We start from the raw sequence: 26151 nt of genomic DNA, 5'->3' as shown, positions 1-26151 counted from the left end.
TGAGGAAACTTATCCTGAAATATACATTGTATCACAAGGCAACCATAAATTTTTCCTCAATTTAACATAAAATAAAATTTTATCTTTCTACAAATAATGCTTCAATTTAAGATACAGATAATAAAGAAACTTAATTCACTTACTTGTAGTCTTTTTTACTAAAATGTTTTTCTTTTTGGTGGGAATGGTCAAATAATTTCTCACTTCAACCTGAAAACATATTTTTTTCTTTAAACAATTACCAACAAAACTTTTTGCACTTACCTATCAGCATCTTTATCTTCCGGCAGCATGGGAGGCAAAGGTAATGGCGGCAATGTAGAAGTCACCAATGCCACATGCTGCTCCTTCTCCTTGGCTCCTATGCTTGGTGTAAGTGGTTTGGTTTTCTCTTTAAGAGATACTGGTTCCTCCTTTGTAGCAGCAGATTTACTTTCCTTCCCAACTACAACTGCTTTCTTGGCAGCTTTATCTACAATCAAATTATTGTCCACCTTTGTTACCTGAAGAGGTGGCTTTGTTTTTGCCTTGTCATTTTTTAGAGTTCCACCACTTGAGGGAGAAGGTACATGCTCAATTTTAAGTTTTTTCACATCTTTCACATGGTTTGTTTGCGAAGCACTGACACCAGTTTCTGTGTTCCCCTTTGTAGGTGTAGAAGTATTTGAAGATTTTGCAGCTTTAGCAGCAGCCTCAGCAGCCTTGGCTGCTTCTGCAACTTTAGCCGCTTCTGCAGCTCTTGCTGCCTCTGCAGCTCGTGCTTTTTTATTCTTGTTCAATTCTGCTGCCAGGCTACTCTTCAAAGTTAGTGTACTAGGAGAAATACTAGAATGACGACTTCTGGATCTAGATAGTCTGTGCCTGCTACGAGATCTTGAATGTCTAGATGAATATGGGCTTCTGCTTCGGGATTTGGCAGACCGTCTGGTGGAAAATAAAAAAGATTTAGTCAGTAATTCACAAAGATTCAGTTTGAAATTACAAACAGTGCAAATCTCAGTCCTTGAAATGAAATAAAAAGTTACTTGACTTCAGAATCATAATATGGTTTTGTTTGGAAGTTTGTTTTTAAGTAATTTGAAGTAAAATGTTATCTGGCTATAGTTTTCTTAAAAATAGACCGTCTTAATCTTGCACTGACCTACAAAGGCTCAAAGGCAAGGCTGGATGAAAGAAGACCTCTATGAGAAGAAAGAGCATAAGAATTAAGAGGAAAAAGTGTCACAGGCACCACTACTGTATCAGAAAAGAGAAGCAGGCAATAAGGATACACTACTGGTAGCAATAACAGGGTGAAGCCTAGCCAATCTTTTGCCAGGGAGTTAAATTTCTACATCTCAATAGCATCTTCACTCATAAATTAAGACATGAGCAATACTGACTAGAGCAAACATGAAGAAGCAAAACTTGTCATTAGGCAATAAGTAAAAACAGTCTTTGAGGAGTTACTTCAGAAAAGTAGTTAAAAAAACAAAACTTATATTCACACATGTTGACTAAAATACATAAGCACATAATCACCTAACTTACATAAACATATATCTAGAAGATAAAAAGTCTTGATCTAAATAATTTCATACAAAGAAATACAATAATACAACCATTCTCAATCTAAAGCTCTACTGATAAAACTTTTCAAAATGAACAATAAAAAATTTATTTCCGTATTACTTAATTCCTCAAAGTGAATTTACACATCATCTAACTCTTCAAAGTGCTTGAAAACTATTACTTAGTAAGCATAACTCCCTCAAAAATTTATACCAGAAATAACAGTATGGTCTGAACTAGAACTTATGTTTTCAGGCTCCTGTCTCTGTAAAGTTGTGGAAAACTAAATCCTGGAAACTACTTTAATAATGACTATGGAATTCATTTTTTAAAAATTGGAAAAAACAAAAACCATATTTTAAAGTATGGTGGCAACCAGAGTTCTTACAAACCAAATATAGCACAGCACCAAGTGAAATGAAACTGAGCTTTTCAAATCCACCCTTGTTAAAACTTTTAAAATATTCTGACAAGACAAAGGCACTGTGATAGTACTTTCACAAGTTATCTCATTTAAATGCTCACAACAATCTAGTAAAGCATCTACAGTTTACAGATAAGAAATTGAATCTCAGGGATATTAACTTTACATGAAAGCAGTCCCACACTTGTCAGTAGTTGCACTGGTAATTATCTTTTTGCCACTATCCTATCCCCCAGAAATTCTTCTGCCCTACCCTTTACTCAAGGAAGCTGACCCACACAGAGGTATCATCTTCTGGGTTCAAGCGCTGTCTGTCACTAGTAGATCAGAAGGCAGGGTAAGGCTGAATTATTTCTTTCCATCTCCTCTCTTCTTGACCACATTTTCTGACAGCAGCTATCATGTAAGATTACTTAAGATTTGGGGAACACTGGCTACCCGCTTATCCTTAAACATCCCTATATATCAACTATTAAAATCACCAGTGAGCCTTCAGCTATTCAGGGTAATGAGAAGAACGAACCATTTGGCTAAATGTAAAGCAATAAACTGGTTGTAAAATATTCTGGACAATTTTAATACAAGAGCTGAAAGCATCATAATATGAAACACGTGGCCACAATTTTAATTGCCTCTCACTTCAGACCCTGTCAGAGTCAAAACAAATCTGACATAAGAGGCATTTCTATTCCCCTGACCAGATACTGATTAGAAGCAGAAAGGTAAGCAGTAGGAAAAAGCAAAGAGATTGTCATCTCATCAGTCTCTAAATTAATTGAAGGTAACAGTATAGGCAGCTCAGAAAGCAAGTTTTCTTAAATTAACTTTAAATACACTAGCAAGATTCTGGTCATCAGTCTCATATAGCCACACAAATTATATTTAACAGAGAGATTTATGATCAGTAAATCTTATCTAAGAAAAGAGCTACAAAGATACAATTAATTCCTCTGGCATATTAAATTATTCTTCTCAGCTTTCCAGAATCTGGATAAAAAATGATCAATAAAGACTTAGAAAATTTTTGTTCTATAAAAAGGATATTTTGGAAATGGTATTTTTATAGTATTTGATCTTTATACCACTTGAATTATTCTAAACACATTCTTCATTGCTCTCCAATTCCCCTATTTCTCTATAAAAATTCTAAAAAATTTTATTTAATGTCCTAGCAAAGCTGTATTCTCTCAGATATTGTATATGTGCTAATAAATTCAAATAATATATTGCTGTTTATAATAAACATGACTTGGGAACCTAAAATTAAATAAAAACACAAAACACAAGTTTAGGACATTTTTACTAATTATCTAATATTTCAGCCATACAAAGTTAAGATAATAAGAGAGAAGTAGATCTCTAAGACTACATAAAGAATTAATTATACCACGATGTTTTACTAAAAGATAAAGAATTAAAATGGATGGTAGACCCCCTTGTTTTATGAATAAGATTTTTAAAAATGTATTTCCTAATATTTCTATACTGTAGAATCTACAGTGAACACATATTGTTTTTATTTTGTTTTTAATGTTTTTAAGAGGTTACAAGACCTCTTTAAGAAGTTGAGATGTTTTTACGTTTCTAAGTTGTTGCCCCAAATTCAAATAACCCAAAGCACAATCCAGATAAAAACTCAGTATCCAGAAATCCAAAATGTTAATGCTCATTGTTAAATTAACTAGGCTAGTTGGTATCTCCTGGAAAGACAGCATGATGTACTGATCACTACACTGTATCAGACAGTCTCTCCGATGCCTAGTTGTTTTGGAAATTGTGCTTAATTAGCAAATGCTGCTTCCTAAACATTTCACTATTATAGTATCCAATCCATTATTATATATAATACTACAGAATAGTGCCATCCAAAAGAACATTCTGTGATAACAGAAATATTCTTATAGTTGTGCTGTCCAATACAGTAGCCACTATCCACAACTCATTAAAGCCTAGTTTTTCTACCCTGCTTATTTCTGTGTCCATTGCAAATACTTGTTATTAATCCCATCCCCAACCCAGGTATAAAAATGTTTCCCAAACTGAATAAATATAAAGGCAGAGCTCTTTCACACAATCTTCCCTTTCTCCACTTTCTCAATCAAAACTCTAAATAGCCTTGTGTAGTTTATCATATGATGGCATTATAATAGCTCTACTAACAGTACTATGGTAGCCTCTTAAAGTCATCTCTTTGTTTCCAGTCTTCCTCTATCCAATCTAATCTATCCTATGAGACTCAAAATACTGCTCCCATCATGTCATGAACACTAAAATTAAGACATGTAAAGAGAATACACTTTCCTATAACATATGCTCCTTGATATTCTCTATTTTAATTTCAGAACTCTGAACCCATTTAGCCAAGCTAGAAATCTTCCCAGTTTCCTGATGCCCACTCTACATCCCACCAATCACCACATTTTATTAATTCTAAATTAATTAATTCTATATGTACTCCTTACATCCACATCATCTGTGGATGTGGTTTCCTATTGCTGCTACAACATATTACCACAAATTTAGTGGCTTAAAATTACACAAATGTATTATTCTACAGTTACAGACTTCTAACCTCCATAACTATTGCACCTTCCGTCTTCCATTCTCACTGCCACTGAAGTATTTCAGACTTCCTTAGCTCTCCCCCTTGGACTACCATACACCAAAAATAACTGATCTTTCTGTATCCAGTCTGTCCCTGCTTCAATTATTGTTACAGACGTCAATACAAACTAATCCTCACTGATCAATGATTACCACGTCTCAGAGTCACTTATTTTCCTATTCTTAATAGCTATTCCAAACCTTCACAATTTCTTTACAGAACCCCATTCTCAAAGTCTCTTCTTAACATAACTTGACTTCCAATTTTACAGAGAGAACAAAGACTATCAAGCATACCTCCTGCCTACAAACTTAACCTGCATCTCCATCCACCTTACATTCTACCTCATCTCAGAGAGGTGTTCCTCTTCCTATCCAAAGCTAACTTCTCTATTATGCTATTTATCCCATACTCTCTAGATCCTTACTTCACAAAATGCAGTCCACAGATCAGCAGCATCAACATCACCTGGGAGCTTGTCTCAGGTTCCAACCTAGACCTCCTAAATCACAATGTGCATTTTAACAAGAGCCCCATTGAAGTCTGAGACTCACTATGCTAGTCTCCTCTATGGCTAGTACTGGTTTGCCCCATATATGTGATTTGAACCCTTTGCATTCCATTTGCTCTTTCCCCTCAAGAAATAAATAGCAAATCTCTAAGATCTTTAAAAATAAACAAGAGAATAAAACAAAACAACAAGCAAATGATAGTACCTTGATCTCTCCTTCCAATTACAGCCAAATTCTCATCCCCACATACACTCCTCAAACCACTACAATCTGGTCTATGTCCTCACTGAAATTATTGAGGTGACCAATGACCTACTTTTCAAAACAAGAAAAAAGAAACAAATCAATGTCTGTGAGGGCAATGCTGACCACACCCATAGAAACACCTCCTAACCACGTTTACTACCTTTCTTTTTCCTGATTATTTTCTTACTTCTGTGGCTATTTGTCAGAACCTTTATGGTTCTTCTTCCTCACTATATTTATTCTCCAACAATTTAATTTATGTATGGCTTAACTGATTACCGCAATGCTGATGACCCCACTCCCCCACCTTTCTCCTAATAATCATACATGCACCCTGAACACATCACAGCCAAAACTATTCAGCTGCCTCTCCAAATCCACCCCCTTTCTCCTTAAGCATATACTATTCTCAGGCAATGGCATTTACCAAAATAGCACAAGACAGGAGGTCATTCTACATTCTACAGAGTTCCTTTCTTCCTTTCTCCAACATCCAACTGGTCCTCCAAGTTCTGCCAATTCTACATCATAAGCATTGCTCCAGTTTTCCCAAGCTCTTTATCCCCATAGCTACTATTTTACATTAGGTTCTTCATCACCTCTCACTTGATCCAGTTCAACAGTCTCCTTACCAGGTTCCTTACCTCAAGCTTCACTCCTTCCAATATACCCTCCATGCTGCCACCTGAATAATCTTTCAGTTACCCCTCTACCAAAATTCTTCAGCTTGCACTGCATACAAAGTCCTTGTCCAGACAGCCAAAACACATCTCTCACAATCACCTCTTTTATCTTCTAAGCAAAGGGATCCTTCAATATCTCAGCACAATGTCTACCACTTCTATAAAACCTTCTCCTATAATGCCTGGCAGATGGAGATGTTTCTTGTCCTACGATCCCACTACACTCTGTTCATCTCAAAGAATAATACTAATTAGCTAATAATCTGTCTCCTCCAACTAAACTGAGATCACTGCATCATCATATCCCTGATTTCTAGAATAACACCTGACAATGGCAGATGCTCAACAAATATTTGCAAAATTAAGTACACTGCTCATAGTGTTCCTACTGAAAAGGACTCACCCTCCTTAGTCTGGTATTAAAGTGCTCCATGATCTGCCTGGTCCTAGCCTATCTTTCCTTTTCAAGTCCTGAATTTTCACAAAGCTTCCATGCCTTTACAACTACAGATTCACCTACTGAGAATATCATTTTCCCCTCTGTCTTCTAGAGAAGCCCTATCCATCTTTCAAGGTGTAGTTCAACAAGCGCCTTTCCTTATTCAGAAAGCCTTAACACCAACTCCAAGAAAGAAGCAAGCTCTCCTTTCTCTGAACCCCTGCAGCACTTTATCCAGAACTTTTCTTATGATCTTTATTATGCTTAAATTTTTATTTTAGGTATTTATCACATCTCCTACTAGACTATATCCACTTTCAAAAGGACCCAAGTCTAATTCATTTTTGTATCCCCCTGCAACCCTGAGCGTAGTTCCACACAGGTGGTAGTCTTTTATTGAATAAACAAATACACCATATTGAGCCTCATAGTTTACAAACACTTTTATATGCATCTTTCATTTAATTTCAATCTCATGGCAACCAAGGTGTATAAAATGCAGCAATCCTTAATTCTTAACAGATGGGAAAACTAAGAGAAAGAGGGCTAAAGGAATTTATTTAGAGGCCAGGAGCTATTAAGTGGTAGAGTCAATATTCAAATCCAAGTGTTCCAATTCAAAGCCAGGCACTATCTCTACCACACCAAATTACCTCCTTCCCCTCCATTTTAATTAATTCTTGTCTATCTTTTACAGGTCAAGCTCAAGTCCCATCTCCTCAGTAACCTGGAATCACATTTGCTGAAATCACATAGCACTTGTCATGTATTGCTTTGTATTTTATGTCTTTGTTTTTTAAAAACATAAAGTGGATCATGCCCTGCCGTGGCCAAAAACTCTCCAATGGTTCTAACTGCTTTTAAAATAAAAACCAAACTCTGTACTGTGACCTGCAAGACCCAAAATGCCCACCTCATCTTTACTACACCCTCCTTCACTCACTAGGCTCCAGCCACACTGGCCTCTGTTCTGATTCTCCAAAAGGAAAAGCCTCTTCCTGACTTGGTGCCTTAGCCCAAATTGTTCTCTCTTCCTGGAATGCTTAGATCCTTCTTGACATTCTGGTCTCCACTTACTATCAACTCCAGAGCGAGGCCTTCCCTCGCCAAATATAAATTAGCACACACTCCTCGTCTCCATCATTGTCTAATTTATTTATCACTATATATCCTTAGTGCCTAAAACTGTGTCTGGCATATAAAAGAAGATTAAAATATATGTATTGAATTGATGAATGAAAGGACAAAGAACAGGTTATTTACTCTGAAAACCACACACACTAACAAGGTATTTTGCACATAGCTGACACACGGTTGGCTAACTAACTAGCATAGGTCTGTGCCAGTCTGAATGCATTATGTCCCCCAAAATCTTTGATGCGATCTTGCATGGGCAGATTTATTAGTGTTGATTAGATTGTAATTCTTTGATTGAGTGTTTCCATGGAGATGCGACCCACCCAACTGTAGGTGATAACTCTGATTAGATGATTTACATGGAGGCGTGGCCCCACCGTTTCAGCGTGGCCCTTGTTTAGTTTACTAGAGCACTATATAGGCTCAGACAGAAGGAGGATATAAGGAGCTGGAACTGAGACAGACATTTTGAAAATGGCCGTTGGAAGCTAATATAGACATTTTGGAGAACGCCATTTTGAAACGCAACCTGGAAGCAAGCAGACGCCAGCCATGTGCCTTCCCAGCTAACAGATGTTTTCTGGATGCCAATCGCCCTTCTCCAGTGAAGGTACCCTTTGTTGATGGACACTTTATGGCCTTAAGACTGTAAATGTGTAACCAAATAAACTCACTTTTATAAAAGCCAATCCATTTCTGGTCTTTCGCATTCTGGCAGCATTAGCAAACTAGAACGAGGTCCACTGACAGAATCCTACTTAATCTAAAAAGACTTAGGAAGCAGAATTACAGTTAGTTAACTAGCTTCCTCACATTAACATGGAGCTGATATTTGATTAATAACCAAATATTTTACATCTATTTAATATAATGAGCAAACTAATTTTTCTAAATTATTATTATATTCATTCCTTACCTTATTAACAAGAGGGCCTTCCTGATTAGAAAAATACAGTCACAGAAGAATACAAATGGCCAATAAACAAATTAAAATGCTCCCTCTCTATGGTAATCAAAAAATAGCAAAATAAAATGGTGATAAGTTTTCATCTATCAGATTGGCAAAAAACAGGAAAATTTTAAAATGTCAAGTATTAACAAGAATGCAGAGAAATGTTCTCTCACAAATTATCAGAGGGAATATAAAATTACAAAGCCTTTTTAGAAGGCAATCTGTTAATATCTATCAAATGGATAGGCTTTAGATCTTGCAATCTCACATATAAAAATACATCCAAAATATTTCTGCACAAGTCAAAAAGTTATTACACAGATAGCCTTTAAAGCATTGTTTGTAACATGGAAAAAAACAGCTATCAACTGATGGTTAAATAAAGTATGATAAATTTCATTATGTAATTCTACATAGCCATTCTAAAAGACTAAGATAAAACTCTACGTACTACCATGGAAAAAGCTTCACAACAAATTGTTAAACAGATAAAAAAAGCATGTGAAAACAATATTTATGAAATAATCACATTTTAATGTTTATGCATACAAATGTTTGTATATGTAGATACACAGAAAAAAATGTACATCAATCTATTTACATGGCTACATCTTCAAAAAAGGAGTGGAATGAAAAAGGACATAAAAGGCAGCTTTCACATTTTGCTCTGTATGCCTCTGAACTATCTGCAGGTATTCCACGATTTTTTTTTTTTTTTAAATAGAGAATGGGTTAAAGAAAGGTAATAGAAAAAATAGAAAAAAGAAAGGTAAGAAGAAATAAAAGAATTAAAGAAATTACTAAATAAGGGGAAGGACATTCCACGTTCATGGGGTGGAAGACAAGATATTGTTAAGATGCCAATCCTACCCAAAGTGATGTACAGATTCAATGCAATCCAATCAAAATTCTAACAGCCTTCTTTGCAGAAATGGAATAGCCAATCAAATTCATACAGAAGAGTGAGGACCCCACACAGCCAAAAACATCTTGGGAAAAAAAAAAAGTTGGAGGACTCACTCAAAGTGAGTGGCAATCCCACTTCTAGGTATACACCCAAAAGAATTGAAAGCAGGGACTTGGACAGACATTTGCACATCAATTTTCACAGTGGCGTTATTCACAACTGCCAAAAGATGGAAGCAACCCAAGTGTCCAAGAACCGATGGATAAACAAAATGTAGTATATACACACAATGGAATATTACTCACCCTAAAAAGGAATGAAGTTCTAATACGAGACAACATGGATGAATTCTGAAGACAGCATGTTGAGTGAAATAAGCCAGACACAAAAGGACAAGTATTGCATGGTCTCACCAATGTGAAATAATTAAAAAAGCTAACTCATATAGAGTCAGAATCTAGAATACAGGTTACTAGGAGATGAGGTAGGGATAGGGAAGAGAGAGTTAAGGCTTAAAATGTACAGAGCTTCTACTTGGAACAATGGAAATGTTTTAATAATAGATGGTGGTAATGGTAGTACAACATTGTAAATATAATTAACAGCTCATATATATATATACATATACATGTATATGGTTAAAAGTGGAAATGTAAGGTTTTATATATGGTACTAGAATAAAAATTTTTTAAAAAAATCCTTGGACTTGCGTAACAAAAACAGTGAACCCCAAGTTAAACCATGGACTATAGTTAATAGTACAATAATTAAAATGTGTTTTCCTCAATTGCAACACATGTACCACTCCTACACAAGGTTTTAATAATTGGGCAGTATACAGGAATCCTATATTTTATGCATGATTGTTCTGTAAACCCACAACTTCTTTAATAAAAAAAGAAAACAAACAAAGGCAATACTGAAATACCACTTCATACCCACTAGAATGGCTATTATTTAAAAAACAGAAAATAGCAAGTGTTGGTTAGGATGCACAGAAATAGTAACCATTGTGCATTGTTGGTAGGAATGTAAAATGGTACAATTGCTATGTTGGTTCCTCAGAAAGTTAAATATAGAATTACCATATGGTACACCAATCCATTTCTAGGTACATACCCAAACCAACTGAAAGCAGAGACAGGTATTTGCATAGCATAACTCACAACAAACGATGGAAGCAATCCAAGTGTCCATCAACAGGTGAATAGATAAACAAAATGTGGTGTGTGGAATATTATTCAGCCATAAAAAGGAAAAAGTTTCTGATACATGCTATAATATGGATGAAACCTTGATGATACCTTGTTGAGTGAAATAAGCCAGATAACAACAGGACAAATATTGTATAATCTCACTTGCATGAAATAACTAGAATATGCCAATTCAGAGTCAGAAATTACATTAAATATAGGTTACCAGGGACAGAGTGGGGGTGGGGAATGGGGCATTAATGTTCAATTGGTACAGAGTTTCTGTTTGTGGTGATGGAAAAGTTTTGATAATGGATGGTGCTGATGGTTGCACAACACTGTGAATGTAATTACCACCACTGAAATGTATACCTGAGAAAGTGGTTAAAATGTAAAATTTTATGTTATATTGTATATAGGCTGGCACAATAAAACTTTAAAAAAAAAAACCCACAGAACTGTGCAGCACAAAACACGACCCACAATGGGAACTATAGACTTTAGTTACAATATAATTATAGTAATATTGTTTCATCAGTTGTAGCAAAATGTGAATAACAGGGAAACGGGCCGGGGGGAGATACGAGAACTATACTTTCTGCATGACTTTTCTGTAAGCCTACAACTGTTCTTCAAAAAAAAGTCAGAAGTGCAAAAGTGAAACTGACTAGATAAAATTCTACAATCATTAATGCATATATTTTTCATAATATATCTGCAAATCTTTCTTCAGAAACAGTACACAAGGAAACCAATGTGGCCAATCATTACATGCACACAATACAGAAGAGACATTATTTTCTTACCCCTAGGAGAGCAAATGTATAGTATACTTACACAGCCTCATGTACAGGGGGCCAACCAAGGCATCCCAGAATTTTTTTTAATATCAAAAATTAGTCTTCAAGGGACACACTTTTATTTTTTAACAAAAATATTAGAGTAAGCATCTATAAAAAATCTACAGCTAACAATTTTAGTGGAGAAAGACTAAAGGTTTTCTCTCTATGATCAGGAACAAGATAAGGATACCCACTCTCAACACTTACATTCAACACTGTACTGGAGGTTCTAGTTAGGACAATTAGGCAAGAAGAAAAAAAAGTAACCCAGATTGGAAACGAAGTAAAACTGTCTCTAATCACAGATGACACAATCTTCTATATAAAAAATCCCTAGAAATCCACTAAGAACACCAATTAAAATAATAAACAAGTACAGCAAGTTGGCCAGATACAAAAGCAATACAGAAAAATCAACTATAGTTCTATACACAGTAAGATATCACTTCAAACGAATGGCTATAATCAAAAAGACAAGTTTTGGCGAGGATATGGAGAAACTGAGACCCTCTATATGTAATGTAAAAAAGGTACAGCCACTTTGGAAAACACTTCAGCAGTTCATCAAAATGTTAAACATAGAATTACCATTATGACCCACCAATTCTACTTCTAGCTATATACTCATGAGACAGGAAAAGATATTTCCACACAAAAAATTGTAAGAGAGTTTATAGTAGCATTATTCATAATAGCCATAAGTGGAAACAACCCAAATGTCCCTCAACTGACAAATGGATAAATAAAATGTGGTATATCCACTCAGTGAACTATCACAAGGCAGAAAAAGGAATGAGGTACTGATACATGCTATGACATGGGTAAACCTTGAAAACATGCTAAGCGAAAAGAAGCCATGTCATATATGATTCTATTTATATGAAATGTCCAGAATAGACAAATCCATAGAGACAAAAGTTAGATTAATGGTTGTCAGGAACTAAGTGGGAGGTGGAAATGAGAAGTGACTGCTAATGGGCACCAGGTTTCTTTCTGGGGTGCTAAAAATGCTCTAAAAATACCTCATGGTGATGGATGCACACCTCCAAATATGCTAAAGATCACTGAATTGTACAATTTAAAAGAGTGAACTGCATCTCAAAACAGCTGTTATTTAAAAAACTGGATAAAATAAATAAGATAAAACTGAAATGCTTTGGGTTTTTTCTAAAATTATACTTCCTTTCTTTTGTGTTCCTCATACAACACTAAAACTAAAAAAAAAAAAGACGCATGCAGATTTACTCAAGCAAACAAGTTCTAGTTCACTGAACATAAACTGAGTATGTCTTCATGTTTTACTGACCCATGGCCTGAAATCTGTTTTTGAAAACAGAAAAAGAAAAACAGGTGAGAAGAGTAGAGGGGTCTCAGTACTTGATTTGGACAAAGTCACATACTCTGATTTTGTTTCTTTCTTGTCATTAAGAATTTATTCATAGGTCAATATTAGACACTGTTATTATCAACAGGGTTTTTTTAACCCCTATGATGCTGAACATTTCCTTATCTAAATAAATGTAATATAATATGCTGGATACTTACTACCATATGCTATGCTAAGTGCTTAAGATTCATTAAGATAAAAGAATCTCATGAGACTACCAATGCAGTAGCTGAAACAAAAACAAAATATTATGGGAATTCTCATTCAACTATGCAAGTCAGAAGACCACAGTGTACTACAGGGGTGGGGGGTGGGGCTGTCAGTTTAGAATTCCATATCCAGCAAAATTATCTTTCAAACTGGAGACTTTTCCAGATAAACAAAACAGCAGGCCTGCATTACAAAAAAATGTTCAAAGACATTCCTCTGGCCAGAAGAAAAATGATACTTCATGGAACTAGTATCTGTACAGGGGAATGAACATTTGAAACAATAAATATGTAAGTAAATAAAAATGATTTTTCCCATTTTTAAATTTTGTGGCTATATATCATAATGTATGTGTGTCATACATACATAGAAATAAAACATGACAAAATAGTACAAAAGAAGGGAGGAAGAAAATGTTAAGTACGTTGTTGTAATATTACACTATACAGGAACTATGATAAGTTAAAGATGTATATTATAAAACCAAGGAGAAAATCTTTGAAACTATGGGTTAGGCAAAGACTACTTTTTGTGGTGGGAGGGAAACAAAAAGCACAATCATAAAAGAAAAAATTGCTAATTTGTACTTCATTAAAATTAAAAACTTCTGTTCTTCAAAAGATACTATGAAGAAAAGAAAAAGCAAGTCACAGACTGAGAGAAAACATTTTCAAAACATGTATCTGATAAAGATCTTGCATCTAGAATATGTACAGGATGCTTACATCTCAATAAGACAAGCAACTCAATTCATAAAGAAAATTTTAACAGATACTTCACAGAACATATGAGGGACAAACAGGCACATGAAAAAAATCATCTTATAAAGTCAAACATTCACCTACCCACATAACACAGCAACCCCACTCCTAGGAAATTACTCCAGAGAAACAAAAGCATAAAGGCTCTGTTGCACTCAAAAGTTCACAGCAGCTTTATTCACAACAGCCAAAAACTGGAAACTCAAAACGCCTATGAATTGAGTGAATGGATAAGTAAATCATGGTACAGCCATATAGTGAAATATTACTCAGCAATAAAAAGGAACAAACTATTCTAACATGAAGCATAGATGAATCTTAAAAGCATGCTAAGTGAAAGAAGCCAGGCACCAAAGACCACATACATACTGTATGATTACATTTATATGAAGTTTACGAAAAGGTAAAACTACAGTGACCTAAAGCAGGTTAGTGGTTGCCAAGGGCCAGCGTAGAAGTATGGGACTGACTGCAAAGGAGCACAAGGCAACTTTCTGGAGTGATGGGAATATTCTATATAATGACTGTGTGGTAGTTACACAAGTCTGTTTGTCAAATCCATTGAACTGTATGTTTAGAACTGATGAATTTTACTGTATGTAAATTATGCATCAACAAAGCTTATTTGTTAAAAAAAAAAAAATTTAGCAAAACATTTCCCATATATCTAGAAGAGGAAAAAAAAAAAGACAACTGTAATAAATACAAGCCTGTATGTAAAAAGTACTCATATAAAGTTATCTCAGTGCTGAAGGCATTAAGAGAAGTCACCTCCGGAAGAGGTTAATGCAGGATTCATAAGGTATAACCTGAACTAATGCTGGAAGAATGGGCAAGAAGGATTGGCCAACTGAAGGAAGGGCACAAACCAAAGCACAGGGGTTACAATTCCATGTTTGTACTGTGATCAAGATATGTACTAGGAAATAAGGATAATTTGGGTAAGTCTGTAATGGGAAAAGTTAAATGCCTAGATAAAGAATTTGATTCGGTAAATACTGAAAAGTGACAGAATCAAAGTGGTATTTTAAAGATTAATCTGAATGCAGAAAACAGTAGGAGCTCAAAGAGGAAAATCCCAAAAGGACACAGACCCAACAAGGAGGACCTAAACTAAGGAGACTCCAAATACATGAGTGTACTAAAAACCACTGCAAAAGGACTGACAGAACAAGTAGTTCATTAGAACTGGGGATGAAGGAGAAGAGATAAATAATACTAAAGTTCTGCTATTGAGTGAACTGGAGAAAGTGCTGCCATTTAAAACACAGGCACACACACATAAAAATCAAAAACTTCTTAAAACAAAAATTACATAAACAAGGTTAAAAGACAAAAGGCAAAACTTGTAGAAAATACTTGCCAATGCCACAGAAAAAAAGTTGACATCCCTAATAAACAGAGCTCTTACAAATTAATAGGAAAAAGCAAAACAGAAAAAATAAATCAAGAAATTCAAACATCCATTAAATACATGAAAATATATCCAGTCATATTAGATATCAAAAAAATGCAAGTAAAAACAATAATGAGCTATTTGACAACCCCAAGTGTTAGTAAGACTGGGGAGATGAGCACTCCCACACTGTTGGGAAATGTAAGTTGGTACAAAGCCTTCTGAAGGACAATTTGTCAGTGTATCAAAATTATAAATGTATTTACCATCTTTGACCCAACAATTTTACCCCTAGGAAATCTGATGTAGAGAAGATAATGGGACAACTACACAAAAAATATATTTGCTATAAAATACATACACACATATAACAATGAAAACAAAAAACCAACTAAGAGTCTATCAAAATGGACTTATCTAAACAAGTTATGGGACACCCATACAAGAGAAGACTAAAAGCCACTAAAAAGAATAAACATGGAGTACAGGGTATTGTAGTATGTTCCCATTTACGTAAAATCACATGTCCCTGTGCGAATATGTACAGAAAAGTCTGGAATAATGTTCATCAAAATATCAAGGGAGATCATGTCAGGTGATTGGATTTAGGAGGGTTTTTTAATCTCTTATACTTTTCTGTACTGACTGAAAATTCCTACAACAAACTGTATTATCTTTGGAAACAGGGGGATGAGAGGATGGGTATATGAACAGTAATATCAGGAAAAGAAATTATTCTGAGACAGGACATAGAATTCATTTATCCATTAAATAAACTAAGTTTGGAGTGTCAAAAAAATATCCCAGTGAAAGTATCCCTATGCAACTGAAAATGCAGAAACAGAAAACTAAGAAGGCATGCAGTTCATTTACTACTTTCAGTTTTCAGTTCCCCTTTTTACCCTTTTCATTTCTACTTTATTTCCATTTTAACCTATATATTATTCTCTAATTTATATTCATTTTATTTTCCAAATATATTAAAAACACTAGATTCTCCCACAATTTAGATATGCAGAAGTTCTAGGAACAAATTCACTGCAAACAGTAATGCTTCTAATTCTAGCTTGATACATTTGCTTCCAACACATTTCAAAACTTACAAAGCTCCATATATGATATAGGCCAGTGAACAAGTTTTCAAAAAGGCAATATATCCCTAAAAAAAATTACCTTAAAACTGAGTATTAAGCAAAGTTCACTTTTAACTGATTTTTCAGAAATAGCTATAGCTTTCAAAATTGGAAAAATAAGAGTTGACATAGTCTATTCAGAAAATTTCTACCTAAAAATTAATTCAAAAAAATAAAAACATATTTATCTTGATCAGTAAAACAAAGTGCAAATACAAACACTAAGTCTGAATTTATTCTATTCAAATTAAAATCTCCCAGCATCCTCAACTCATTCCAGTATACAAAGAACTAGAAGGGGGAGGTTCTTCAATTCCCCCCTTATAAATCGAAACAATTACTTCCCCCAATAGAGTTTATGTGAACCAAAATAACAAGCAAGTGAGAGATAACTGGTATCTGTACAAAGGTTGGTTTGCGTTAATCTTTGGCAAAAAACACTCTTTAAATTAATTCAACCACTAACGAACATGATTTGGAATTTGTCCTCTAGGAGCTTACTATCTGGTAGGAGAAACACAAACGTAGATAGCCAACAAAGTAGAATATTAAACAGAATCTTTAAAAGTTCTATAACAAAGATGAAGCAAAGTAATATGAGAATACAGGAAAAGGAATTAACTTTTTCTAGATGAATGGAGAAAGGTTTCAAGATGGTGAGATTTGAGCTGTTTTTTGAATGCAAAGCAAGATTTGGGTGGAGGGGGAGGACATTTCTAGCTAAAAGAACAACAAGAGTAAAATACAGAGAAATAAAAGTACCTCAGGAAAAGAGGATTTCTGAGAGAAAGGGATCAATCATAAAAGGCATTAAGTGACGACACATTAGGAAGTTTAGACTTAATTCTATATAAAGGGAGTGGGCAAGGTTTTAAGAAAACTCTCCTGATAATGTAAAGAATAAATTGGGTAGGAAAGAATGGTAATAGGAAGTCTAACTGGTTAAAAATGTGGGCCTCAACTAGGGCGCTGGAAATGGAAAAGAGAGGATAAATGTTAAAGCAAAGAAATGTGATAAGGACTGAACAGATATAAATGGGAGGTAAGGTCTGGTTAGAGAAGGAGCAAAATACAAGGCCATCTTCTGAGAATGAGAGGAGTGATTTTAGGTTTGCAGACTTAAGACAGTTCATCTAAATTTCCATTCCCTTCTGAGTGTTTCTGTATTTATTCCAGCAACCTATATTTTTAAGACCTTTTTAAAGCATTTTAATCCATTCATCTAAGGGCACATGGCATTTCTATTAAATACTTATCAAGTCAGCACCATTTTATGAGTAACAGGCGTGCTTTCTAAAATTCTGGAATGTCTTCATTTTATATATTTTTGAGCATTGGTTTTCAAGACAGGTATCCCTATCATAGGCAAGCGAATACTAGTGATTTCACTTATTTACATTTGGGTTCCAGCCATCTTCAGATTCACAGGGTCTCAGTATTATTTCATAATGGGGGCTCAGGCTGCTTCTTGGTGGAATGGAACTTCTACAGGTTTAGAGAAAGAATTATACATAACAACTTACTGTTAAGATTGTAACTGATCGGACTTCATTCAGTGTCTGCAGATCAAGACAGCCTACACCATAACAACAGTCAATTACTAATGTAATTAATGTCTTGAAGGAACATTTTTTTTAGCCAATCTTTGTTAAGAAAATAGAAAAGACATCCACAAGATTTAAAGTAGCCCAGTGTTCAAAAAAGCTACAAATTAATAAGAACACAATGAGCTTTTAAAAAATGTTTGGAATAACTGTTCTTTTTTAATCCTCAAAATGCTGAAAAGATAGCCAGGGAAAAGAAATAAATACCCAAATATGGGTTAAAGTTTAGCAAAACCGATCAGTATGTTAGGTGGCCAGCAACCTTGAATGCCAGCTGAGGTCAAATACACCATAATATCAAGAGTACATACTTTATAAATCAGTCTTGGGTTTGAATCCAAGCTCAGCTTGGAGGAAATCACTCAACTTTTCAGAGCTTTCATTTCCTCCCCATCTTTCAATAGCAATGTTGCCAACTATCACATGAGTTTTGGAGGTGGATGGATGCGTAGAGTTATCAATGCCTTGACTACAAGTAAAACACAAATGTCAGTGCTGTACCAACTCTTTCCTGGACAGTCCCTCTCTTCAACACACCCTCACATTTAGGAAAGGCCAATCAGCAAGATTACCCAACTTCCCATACTCCAGCAGTTAAGTAGTAAAAGAAATGGGTTATATAGGGGGAAAAGTAAAGCTAAAAAGAGACTGCTGAAAAGAAAAGCATGAAAGGAAGACTAGAGATTCAGATGAAGGCAAAGAGCAGGTTGTCAAGTAGAAGCCATTCGAATGGAGAGAATTTACTCTTCTAGGAAGTAATATGCAGAAAAATCTTTGTACCATGGTTTCAATACTACTTTCAACATGTACGAACAGCTTGAAAAAATCTACCTTGACAATTCATTATATGTAAGTTTCATATGGGCTGGGAAAAGATCACACTGCTATTTCTTACAGCATAATACATGATCTATATCAAATATTTACTTAAATTCATTATGTAATCTAGGCCCTCAATATTTTTGTATTTCAAATGCTCCAGTAAATTCCATCTTCTCTTCATTTACCCATTCAGTATTTATTTAGGAGTCTACCTACACCAGGTTCTTGGCCACCACTTGGAATACAATGGTGGGCAAAACAGGCTAGTTGCCCTCAGGTGGCTCACAATCCATCAGTCTATTCATTAAAGAACATGGGTCACCTACTACAATCACTAAATTCTAAAAGTAAATAAAGCTGTTTACATTCAGCTAGACAAGTGAGTTCAACTAATTATCCATAAGCCATAATAATACATCTGCCATATTTAAAAATCTTAAATTCAATTATTTTAGCTGTCAATTCCAATACCACATTTTAAACAGGACATTTGGCAAACTAGACATAACAATGTGAAAAATCTACAAACCCTACCTTAAAAAAAAAAAATGAATGTTTTCTGGCCTAGAAAAGATTCAGAAAACATGACAATTGTCCTTATATTTTAAAGAGCTAACATACAAGTTTGCGCTCTGTCATTCCGAAGGATAAAAACTTGAAGCAACGGATAGAAGTTATATGGAGGCAGATTTGCTCCAAAATGAAGAATTCTAACAATTCAAGCACCTTCCATTTCTACAATGATGTACAGTTTACAAAACACAAAATTTCACTTAATCCTTGAAACAAGCCAAAAAACAAGTATTTCTTTATTACACTTTAGGAAACTGAGTTTCCAAGGGGCAAAGAAACGGGCAAACTGGGACTAGAATTCAAGTCCCAAACCTAATGGAACAAGCTGCCTCAAAGTAAAGTGTTTTTCACCTCGAGATGTATTCAAACACGTACGAAATGGCCATGTGTCAGGAATGTTGGCCAAGATACTCTAAACCTCCTTTAAGATCCAATCCTTGAGAAATACCGATGGTCAATCTAAACACCATAAAAAGATTCAGTAACGAATGGTCCTCTAGAATGAAAGCTCCATGAAGGCAAGGACCTTGTCTGTCTTCTTCACCGCTATATCCCAGTCCTTCAGAACAGTATCTGGCATATGATGTGTGCTCAGTAAATATGTGCTAAATATGGACAGTCCTAATGACAAATAGCACTACTTTGTAATAAAGGACCTTGCTAAAGTACCCAGCTACTAAAAAGCCTGATAAACACAAAATATATTCTTAAAAATGCATCACACACTTAAAATTGCTATCTTAAACTCACGAAAAATACAAAGCTCAGCAAACCTACAATTTTACAATTAAAAATATAACATAAAGTCTTACCAGATATAAAGACTAAATTTGGTGAAATGTCAATAGTCTTTGCTTAAGACATCAACTAGCATTCTATGTGTGCTTAAACGCTGTAAAAATGAAGACATTTACACAGTTGTTACGGTTTAAAAACAACTCCAGCCAAATGTCTACTCAAATCACAAACAGTTAATACACTGACACTTCAAAAAGATCTGCTAATTTTACAGGTTCATATCTTACACTGAGAATTCAACATAACCCACAAGTAGGGATACTGAGCATCCACCTGGCATTACTGAACACTAAGATCAATAGGAAAAGAAAAAGCGATTCAAATGTCGTTTTATGATACCTTAAACTGTGGCCTAGAATTTTCAGACAAGGAAGATTAAAACCTGCAAAATACTCAAAAGTTATTTTTAATTAACTTTGCTTAATGGATAAGTACATGCACACATTTTTTTGGAGACTAGTATTATATAACAAGTAAGGTGTAACAATTCCATAAAAGTTTTACTCCGATTTCACAAGATCAAATTATACCTTTTAAACGTTTCTGGACAAAGATCCCGATACTTAAAAGAAAAACTTAGTTAACTTTAACTCAAGCAGTTATGGATTTATAACAGTATAAGAATTTACTAAGTCATTCACTTGGTTACACTTGGTTACACCAACTAGATTATATTTATCTTATTAGCAACAGGATATCACAAACCAACAAAGAAACTGATATCGTGTCATTTTTTTCCGTCTAAAAACGATGACTTTGAAAGATTATGTAAAAAACTATCCCACACAAGAATATCACACAATGAATATCTTCCTCCTCTTCAGAATTTAGAATGCTGTTTCACTTAAGCTGTTTTCACATATTAAAAGAATAAACTTTACAGAGTGGCTGCTCTTCCCAATGCTGTATTAATCACATAGAACATTTGCAATCCCCATCTAACTCTAGCATCAGCACGTGAGTCTGATTCTCCTTTACAGAATTAGTCCCTATGCAGCAGTCCTCTCCGAAGTCTCCAACAATGAAACCTTTCTTAGCTTCAAAATTAAGACAAATTAAACAACTTCTAAGTTTACCCCAACTAATTCTGTTGGACGAGCAAAGGGTAACTTGGGCGAAACCTGTTAATATATGAATGCAACAAGTTTAAAACTTCGCACTCTTCCTCAGAAATCTCCCCTCCCAGAGTCAGGAGAAAAGCTACGTAGGACCTGATGCTTTGTCCCTTCAACCCCCTAAAAGGTGTCACGGGCGCGGAAAGCGCCTCTCCCTCCTTGAAGCCCGGTCTGAAGTTCTCTACTCTAGTCTAGGTTGCAGACTTGGCGGGGGATGGTTTCAAGAGTCCCACTACCACTTTCCCTGCCTCCCGGGAATCTTACCAGCTCAGCCAAAGAATCGGACAGGACAACGGGGCTTACCTGATCACAGGGCTGTAGGGGCTCCGGGAGCGGCGCCAGCTACTGCTGCTGTAGGGACTGGGGGACACGTCGCCGCCCCGCTCGTAGGAGCTGTGGCGACTGTAGCTGGGGGAGCGGCGGCGGCTGTAGGGGCTCGGGGAGCGCGCCAGCCGCCGAGAATAGGGGCTGCTGCCACCTCCTGCCGGGCTGGGGGACTTGCGGCTCCTCAGGCTCTGCGAGGCCCTGTGGGACAGCGGACTGTCGTCCCGGCCTCCCAGCGGGCTCAGGGACCGCTGCCGCCGCCTGTAGGCCTTGGGCTCCGCCTTGTCCTCCCGGTAGGCCTTGGGCGGCTCCTTGTAGGCCGAAGGCGGCTCCTTGGACGACTTAGTCCGGCTCCGATGGGCCTTCAAGTCTCGGTCTTTGCGGCTGCTGCTGCTGCTGGACGTCGCCGAGACGCTCTTCCGGCGGCCGCCGCTGCTGCTGCTGCTGCCGCTCTTGGCGGCCTCGGCCCGCTCCTCACCGCTGTGGCTGTGGCGGCTGCGGGACTTGGAGGCCTCGCTGCCGCCGCGCTGCCCATCCCGCCGCCGGTGCTCGCGGTGGCGCTCCTTGCTGCGGCCGCTGCTGCTGCGGCGGTCCCGGCGGGGCCTGCGCTCCGACCCCTCCCCGCGCCGCTGGGTGCCGGAGGAGGAGGCCGGACTCCCGCCGCTGCCCCCCGTTCCCCCGGCAGCCGTCGCCGCCGTTGCCGCGCTGGCCCCCCCCCAGCAGCAGCCCCTGCTCGGACTGGGAGCTCACATCCTCGTATTCCACCAGCGGGGTCACACCCCCGCCGCTACTAGCACCGCCACCGCCGTCCTGCTGCGGCTGGGGCAGCGAGAAGACCCGACGCTTCTCCGCCTCCTGCCCGGCGCGGGGTCCGCGGCGCCGCTTCTGCCGCCCTCCTGCGCGCCTCTTGCCTCTCGCCAGCCGCTTGACCTCCAGAGGGGGGCCCGGGCTGAAGCAAGAGGAGGAGGCCGCGGCGGCGGCGGCTGCGGCGGCGGCCGTGCCGGGGGCAGCCAGGAAGAGCAGAGGCGGCGGGGGCGGCGGCGGTTGCAGGAGCTGCGGCTGCAGGAGCGGCAACAGCAGCGGCGGCTGCTGAGGGGACAGGAATCGCCTCCGCTTGCGGCGTTCCTCCAACTTCTTCTCCGCCCAGCTCAGGCCCCCGCCTCCCCCCAGCGCCGTGTCCGAGCTACTCGGCATCGCCTAGAGCCCGCCGCAGAGCGCGGCGCGGGTGCGGTCTCCTCCCGGGTCAGATCGTGGCCATCTCCCCCGCCGGAAACGGGAACAGCGACAGCGGCGGCGGAGGGACACCGAGCACCAGGGCCGGCCGGGAGACGCGCCACGATAATCCGGTTCGGGACTCGGGTCCCTGGGTTCCAGATCACAGTGGGGTAGGCAGAAGCCTCCAGGCCTGAAGAAAGCAGGAATCCGGGAAGCAGAGCTCGCGATCGTGGTCGTCCTCCTATCCTCGGCGGCGAAAACACCAGCTGCGCGGGGCGCTGACCTGCAGGGAGTCCGGAGTCCTCCAAGTGCCCCCGGGGGTGGGGGAGCGGCTTCGGCCGCGCTCTCGGCTCCGGCAGGCAGGACGGGCAGGGCAACGCGGAAGTACCACCTTCGCCTCCGCTTCACTCCATCGCGCCCTGACGTTGGGTGCGAGTTCAGGGGAGGGGAGTGGGCAAGACAACAACACGCCTCCGCCGCCTCCTCCTCCGTGTCGACGTCGTCCTCCTGTGGTGGCGGCGGCGACACACCGCGGGCGCCTCGGGAGTGGCCTGGGCCTGAGAACAACTCCTGGCCTAGGGCCTCGCGCACTCGGCGGGCGGCCCGCGGGGACGGGCAGCGGGGCGGGGCGAGGCGGGGGCAACCGGGCCTGCGGCTCACGGTTGGGGAAGCGAGTGTGCGGGGCTGGGCGGGGGGCTGTTTCCGAGGAGACGGGGGCGGGGGCCTTTCTGCGTCTGTGGCGGTGGGTGCGGGCTCTGACTTCTTCCTTCGCCGCGGCCGCGAGCAGAGGTGGCGGAGCTGCCCCTTTCCTCTACTCCCCCCTCCCTCCACGAGGAGCCTCCTGGTGTGCGCTGCCTGGCTTGCTCCTCCCCTTCCCTCTCCGCTCCACGTCAGGAGGAGGGCGGGAGGGTGACCGGGCTTGCTGGTTGGGCCCTAACCTCCACAACCCCTCCTTTTCGCTTCGCTCTCTCGGCCTTTCCCCTCAGCTCTGACGCAAGGCCGGGGGCGCGCACGCACGTCACACTCCGAGAAAGCCGAAGGTGAATGGTGGTGGTGACAAGGAGGCGGGAACGAAGTTGCCGCGCACTAACGTGCTCGCTCCCGCCAGCGACCGGGGTTGTCCGCACCGGAAGTGGCGTAACGCAGAAACCCTTATGCTTCCGGTGAGGGTGCGACTGTGTGAAGAAGGGTTAAAGGGAGGAGAGGTTTCGTGCGCCTCCCACTGCCGTCGCTTGAGGCTTTTGCAGTGGTGGCGTTCTGGTGGTCGTGCCTGTTGCTAGCGTCGAGCGCGCAATCCTGGCCCAGGGTTTCTGCAGGCGCCGCACCGCCTTGCTTATTTAGTGAAAAATCACGGCTGGAGCAAGAATCCCCGGAAATTCCGGGAGGCTCGTGGCCTTCTGGGCTGGCCAGTTCTCCCGTCGTCCACCCTCGGCCAAGCCACGGAAATGGAACAGCTGCAGGAGGAGGAGAGAGGACGCCCCACAAAAGAGGATGGAGGTGGCGTTACCTTAACCTATCTCATGTACATTCAGATTCGTGGCTTCATTGTAACCTAAAAACATACTCGGGAATCACGGTCTTGAGCTTTGATAACACTGAACTTTACTTTCAAAAGCCTTGAATTAGTCTGGGAAATTAAAACATTAAGAATCCGAAATCCCACAATTATTGCCAGGGGCCTTTTCAAGTCCCTTGCTCCAATGAGGGCCAGTCTCCTTTTACCTTGATATCTACAGCTTGCGGGGCTGCCAAACATAACTATTCTGCGACCTCATATCTCACTTCTTGCCCTGTCAGGACCGCCTCTCACTTACAGACTGGGCACTCAGGATAATTCGATTTATGGCGTATTGGGTTTAAATATGATTGAAAAGAAAAGCTAAGCAGTCCGCTCAATGCCTCTACCTATTCACCCCTGTGCAAGTTTTGTTTTTGTTTGGTTTTTGTTTTTTTTTTTTTTTATTTGTCCAGACCGTCAGTTGATTCTTAGTTATTAAACACTTGGGATTTATCCATCATTCGCACTTTAATGTAAATAATTTTAATCAGCATGACATCAACTTGCGCTTATCTCCAGTTGGACTGATCTAACCCAAAATTATGCTGCGCTGAAAGAATACAAAGGGTGTTTATTTTCTGAAGGATAAAGAAGGAAACAAAGGAATAGGTATTTTGAAGTCAGCATTTTCCAGGAGGGCATGTCTGGATGGGCCACACGGTGAGATTTGTGGAGCCAAAAAGAAGCGATAATGGCAATGAGAAACAGAAGTGTAATAGAAAGGTAGGGGGCAGGGTGCCTAAAACAAATTTCTCCTTGGCAGTATTTCTGAGTGAAGATCTTATAACCAGGTTCCTGCTAAAGACTAGTTAACAAGTGACTTAAAAAAAAAAAAAAGCATCTACCTGTCCCATCATCCTGCTTGAAAAGTGTGGGGTAGTAGAATAAGGTTTGTCTAATAGTTCACAGATCTTTAAACTGTTGCACGTGAGAATCTGTCATCTATCTTCTACTTGCAAAGAAGATTTGATACATAGTAAACGGGTAAGTCCCAATTCAGGCCTCAAACAGAAAACATCTACTAAAATATTTTTACTGGCTTTCTGCCACTATTTCCTCTATCTTGGGGACGTGTGTAGAGGGGGGGGGTTGTGTGTGAAGCAGTTTGAGTTCCTAGAGACTAATTAATTACAATCCACAGCCTATATACAGCCAGCTGCCCACACACTTTGAAATACAAACAAGATTCAAACTCCAAAACTGGACTGACCCTTAAATTAGAAGCCATCTGTTTCTGTTAGCCTGTCTTATAAAGGTTTTATATTGCCTGCCTGTAAAGAGATTCAAAATTGACATGTGGGACTGTAAGTATTTTCTTGTTTGTGTATTATAATTTATTGCCTACTGGTTTTAAAAAAAAGTGAAGTGCTAAATTTTTGTTTTCTTTGCTTCTTTAACAGGTTATATCATATTAGCTTTCTCAATGTTATTCTAGGAACTAAGACCCTTTCAATGGGTCTGCACAGTCAAAACTATTTTCATAATAATAAGACGTACTTTTTCCTTTTTCACTCTTTCAAGAATGTACAGTGGAGTTTTCCAGAGGCAGCATAATAGTGATGACATCATCATTCTGATTGCTAATGGAATGTGTGCTTGTGTGTTCATGTTTTCTAGAATGTTCTAAGGTAGTGGGTTTCTGAAATGTGTAAACATTTGTAATATGTGCATAATTCAGTGAACCAGTATTTTCCAAATGACCAATACATGATGTTACAAAATCATAAGTGAAAGATTCATTCGAACTGCAAGACAGACTGATGG

At 39.0% G+C, this 26151-nt stretch overlaps 1 protein-coding gene across 1 annotated transcript in view; it reads right to left on the bottom strand.

The window, feature by feature from the left end:
• Positions 1 to 22827, bottom strand: part of CDK13 (cyclin dependent kinase 13) — a 116554-nt gene extending 93727 nt beyond the window's left edge. Inside the window, 3 exon segments of the mRNA XM_037837126.1 lie at positions 265 to 924; positions 21594 to 22330; positions 22332 to 22827. Of these exon segments, the coding sequence (XP_037693054.1) occupies positions 265 to 924; positions 21594 to 22330; positions 22332 to 22808 (1874 nt within the window). The 5' untranslated portion in view covers positions 22809 to 22827.
• Positions 22828 to 26151: the final 3324 nt, after the last annotated feature.

Source organism: Choloepus didactylus, chromosome 5 (genome assembly GCF_015220235.1).
Source record: "Choloepus didactylus isolate mChoDid1 chromosome 5, mChoDid1.pri, whole genome shotgun sequence".
In the NCBI taxonomy this organism is placed as follows: Eukaryota; Metazoa; Chordata; class Mammalia; order Pilosa; family Megalonychidae; genus Choloepus; species Choloepus didactylus.
Note: the sequence above shows the minus strand (reverse complement) of the source record. Positions and strands in the feature narration are given on the sequence as shown.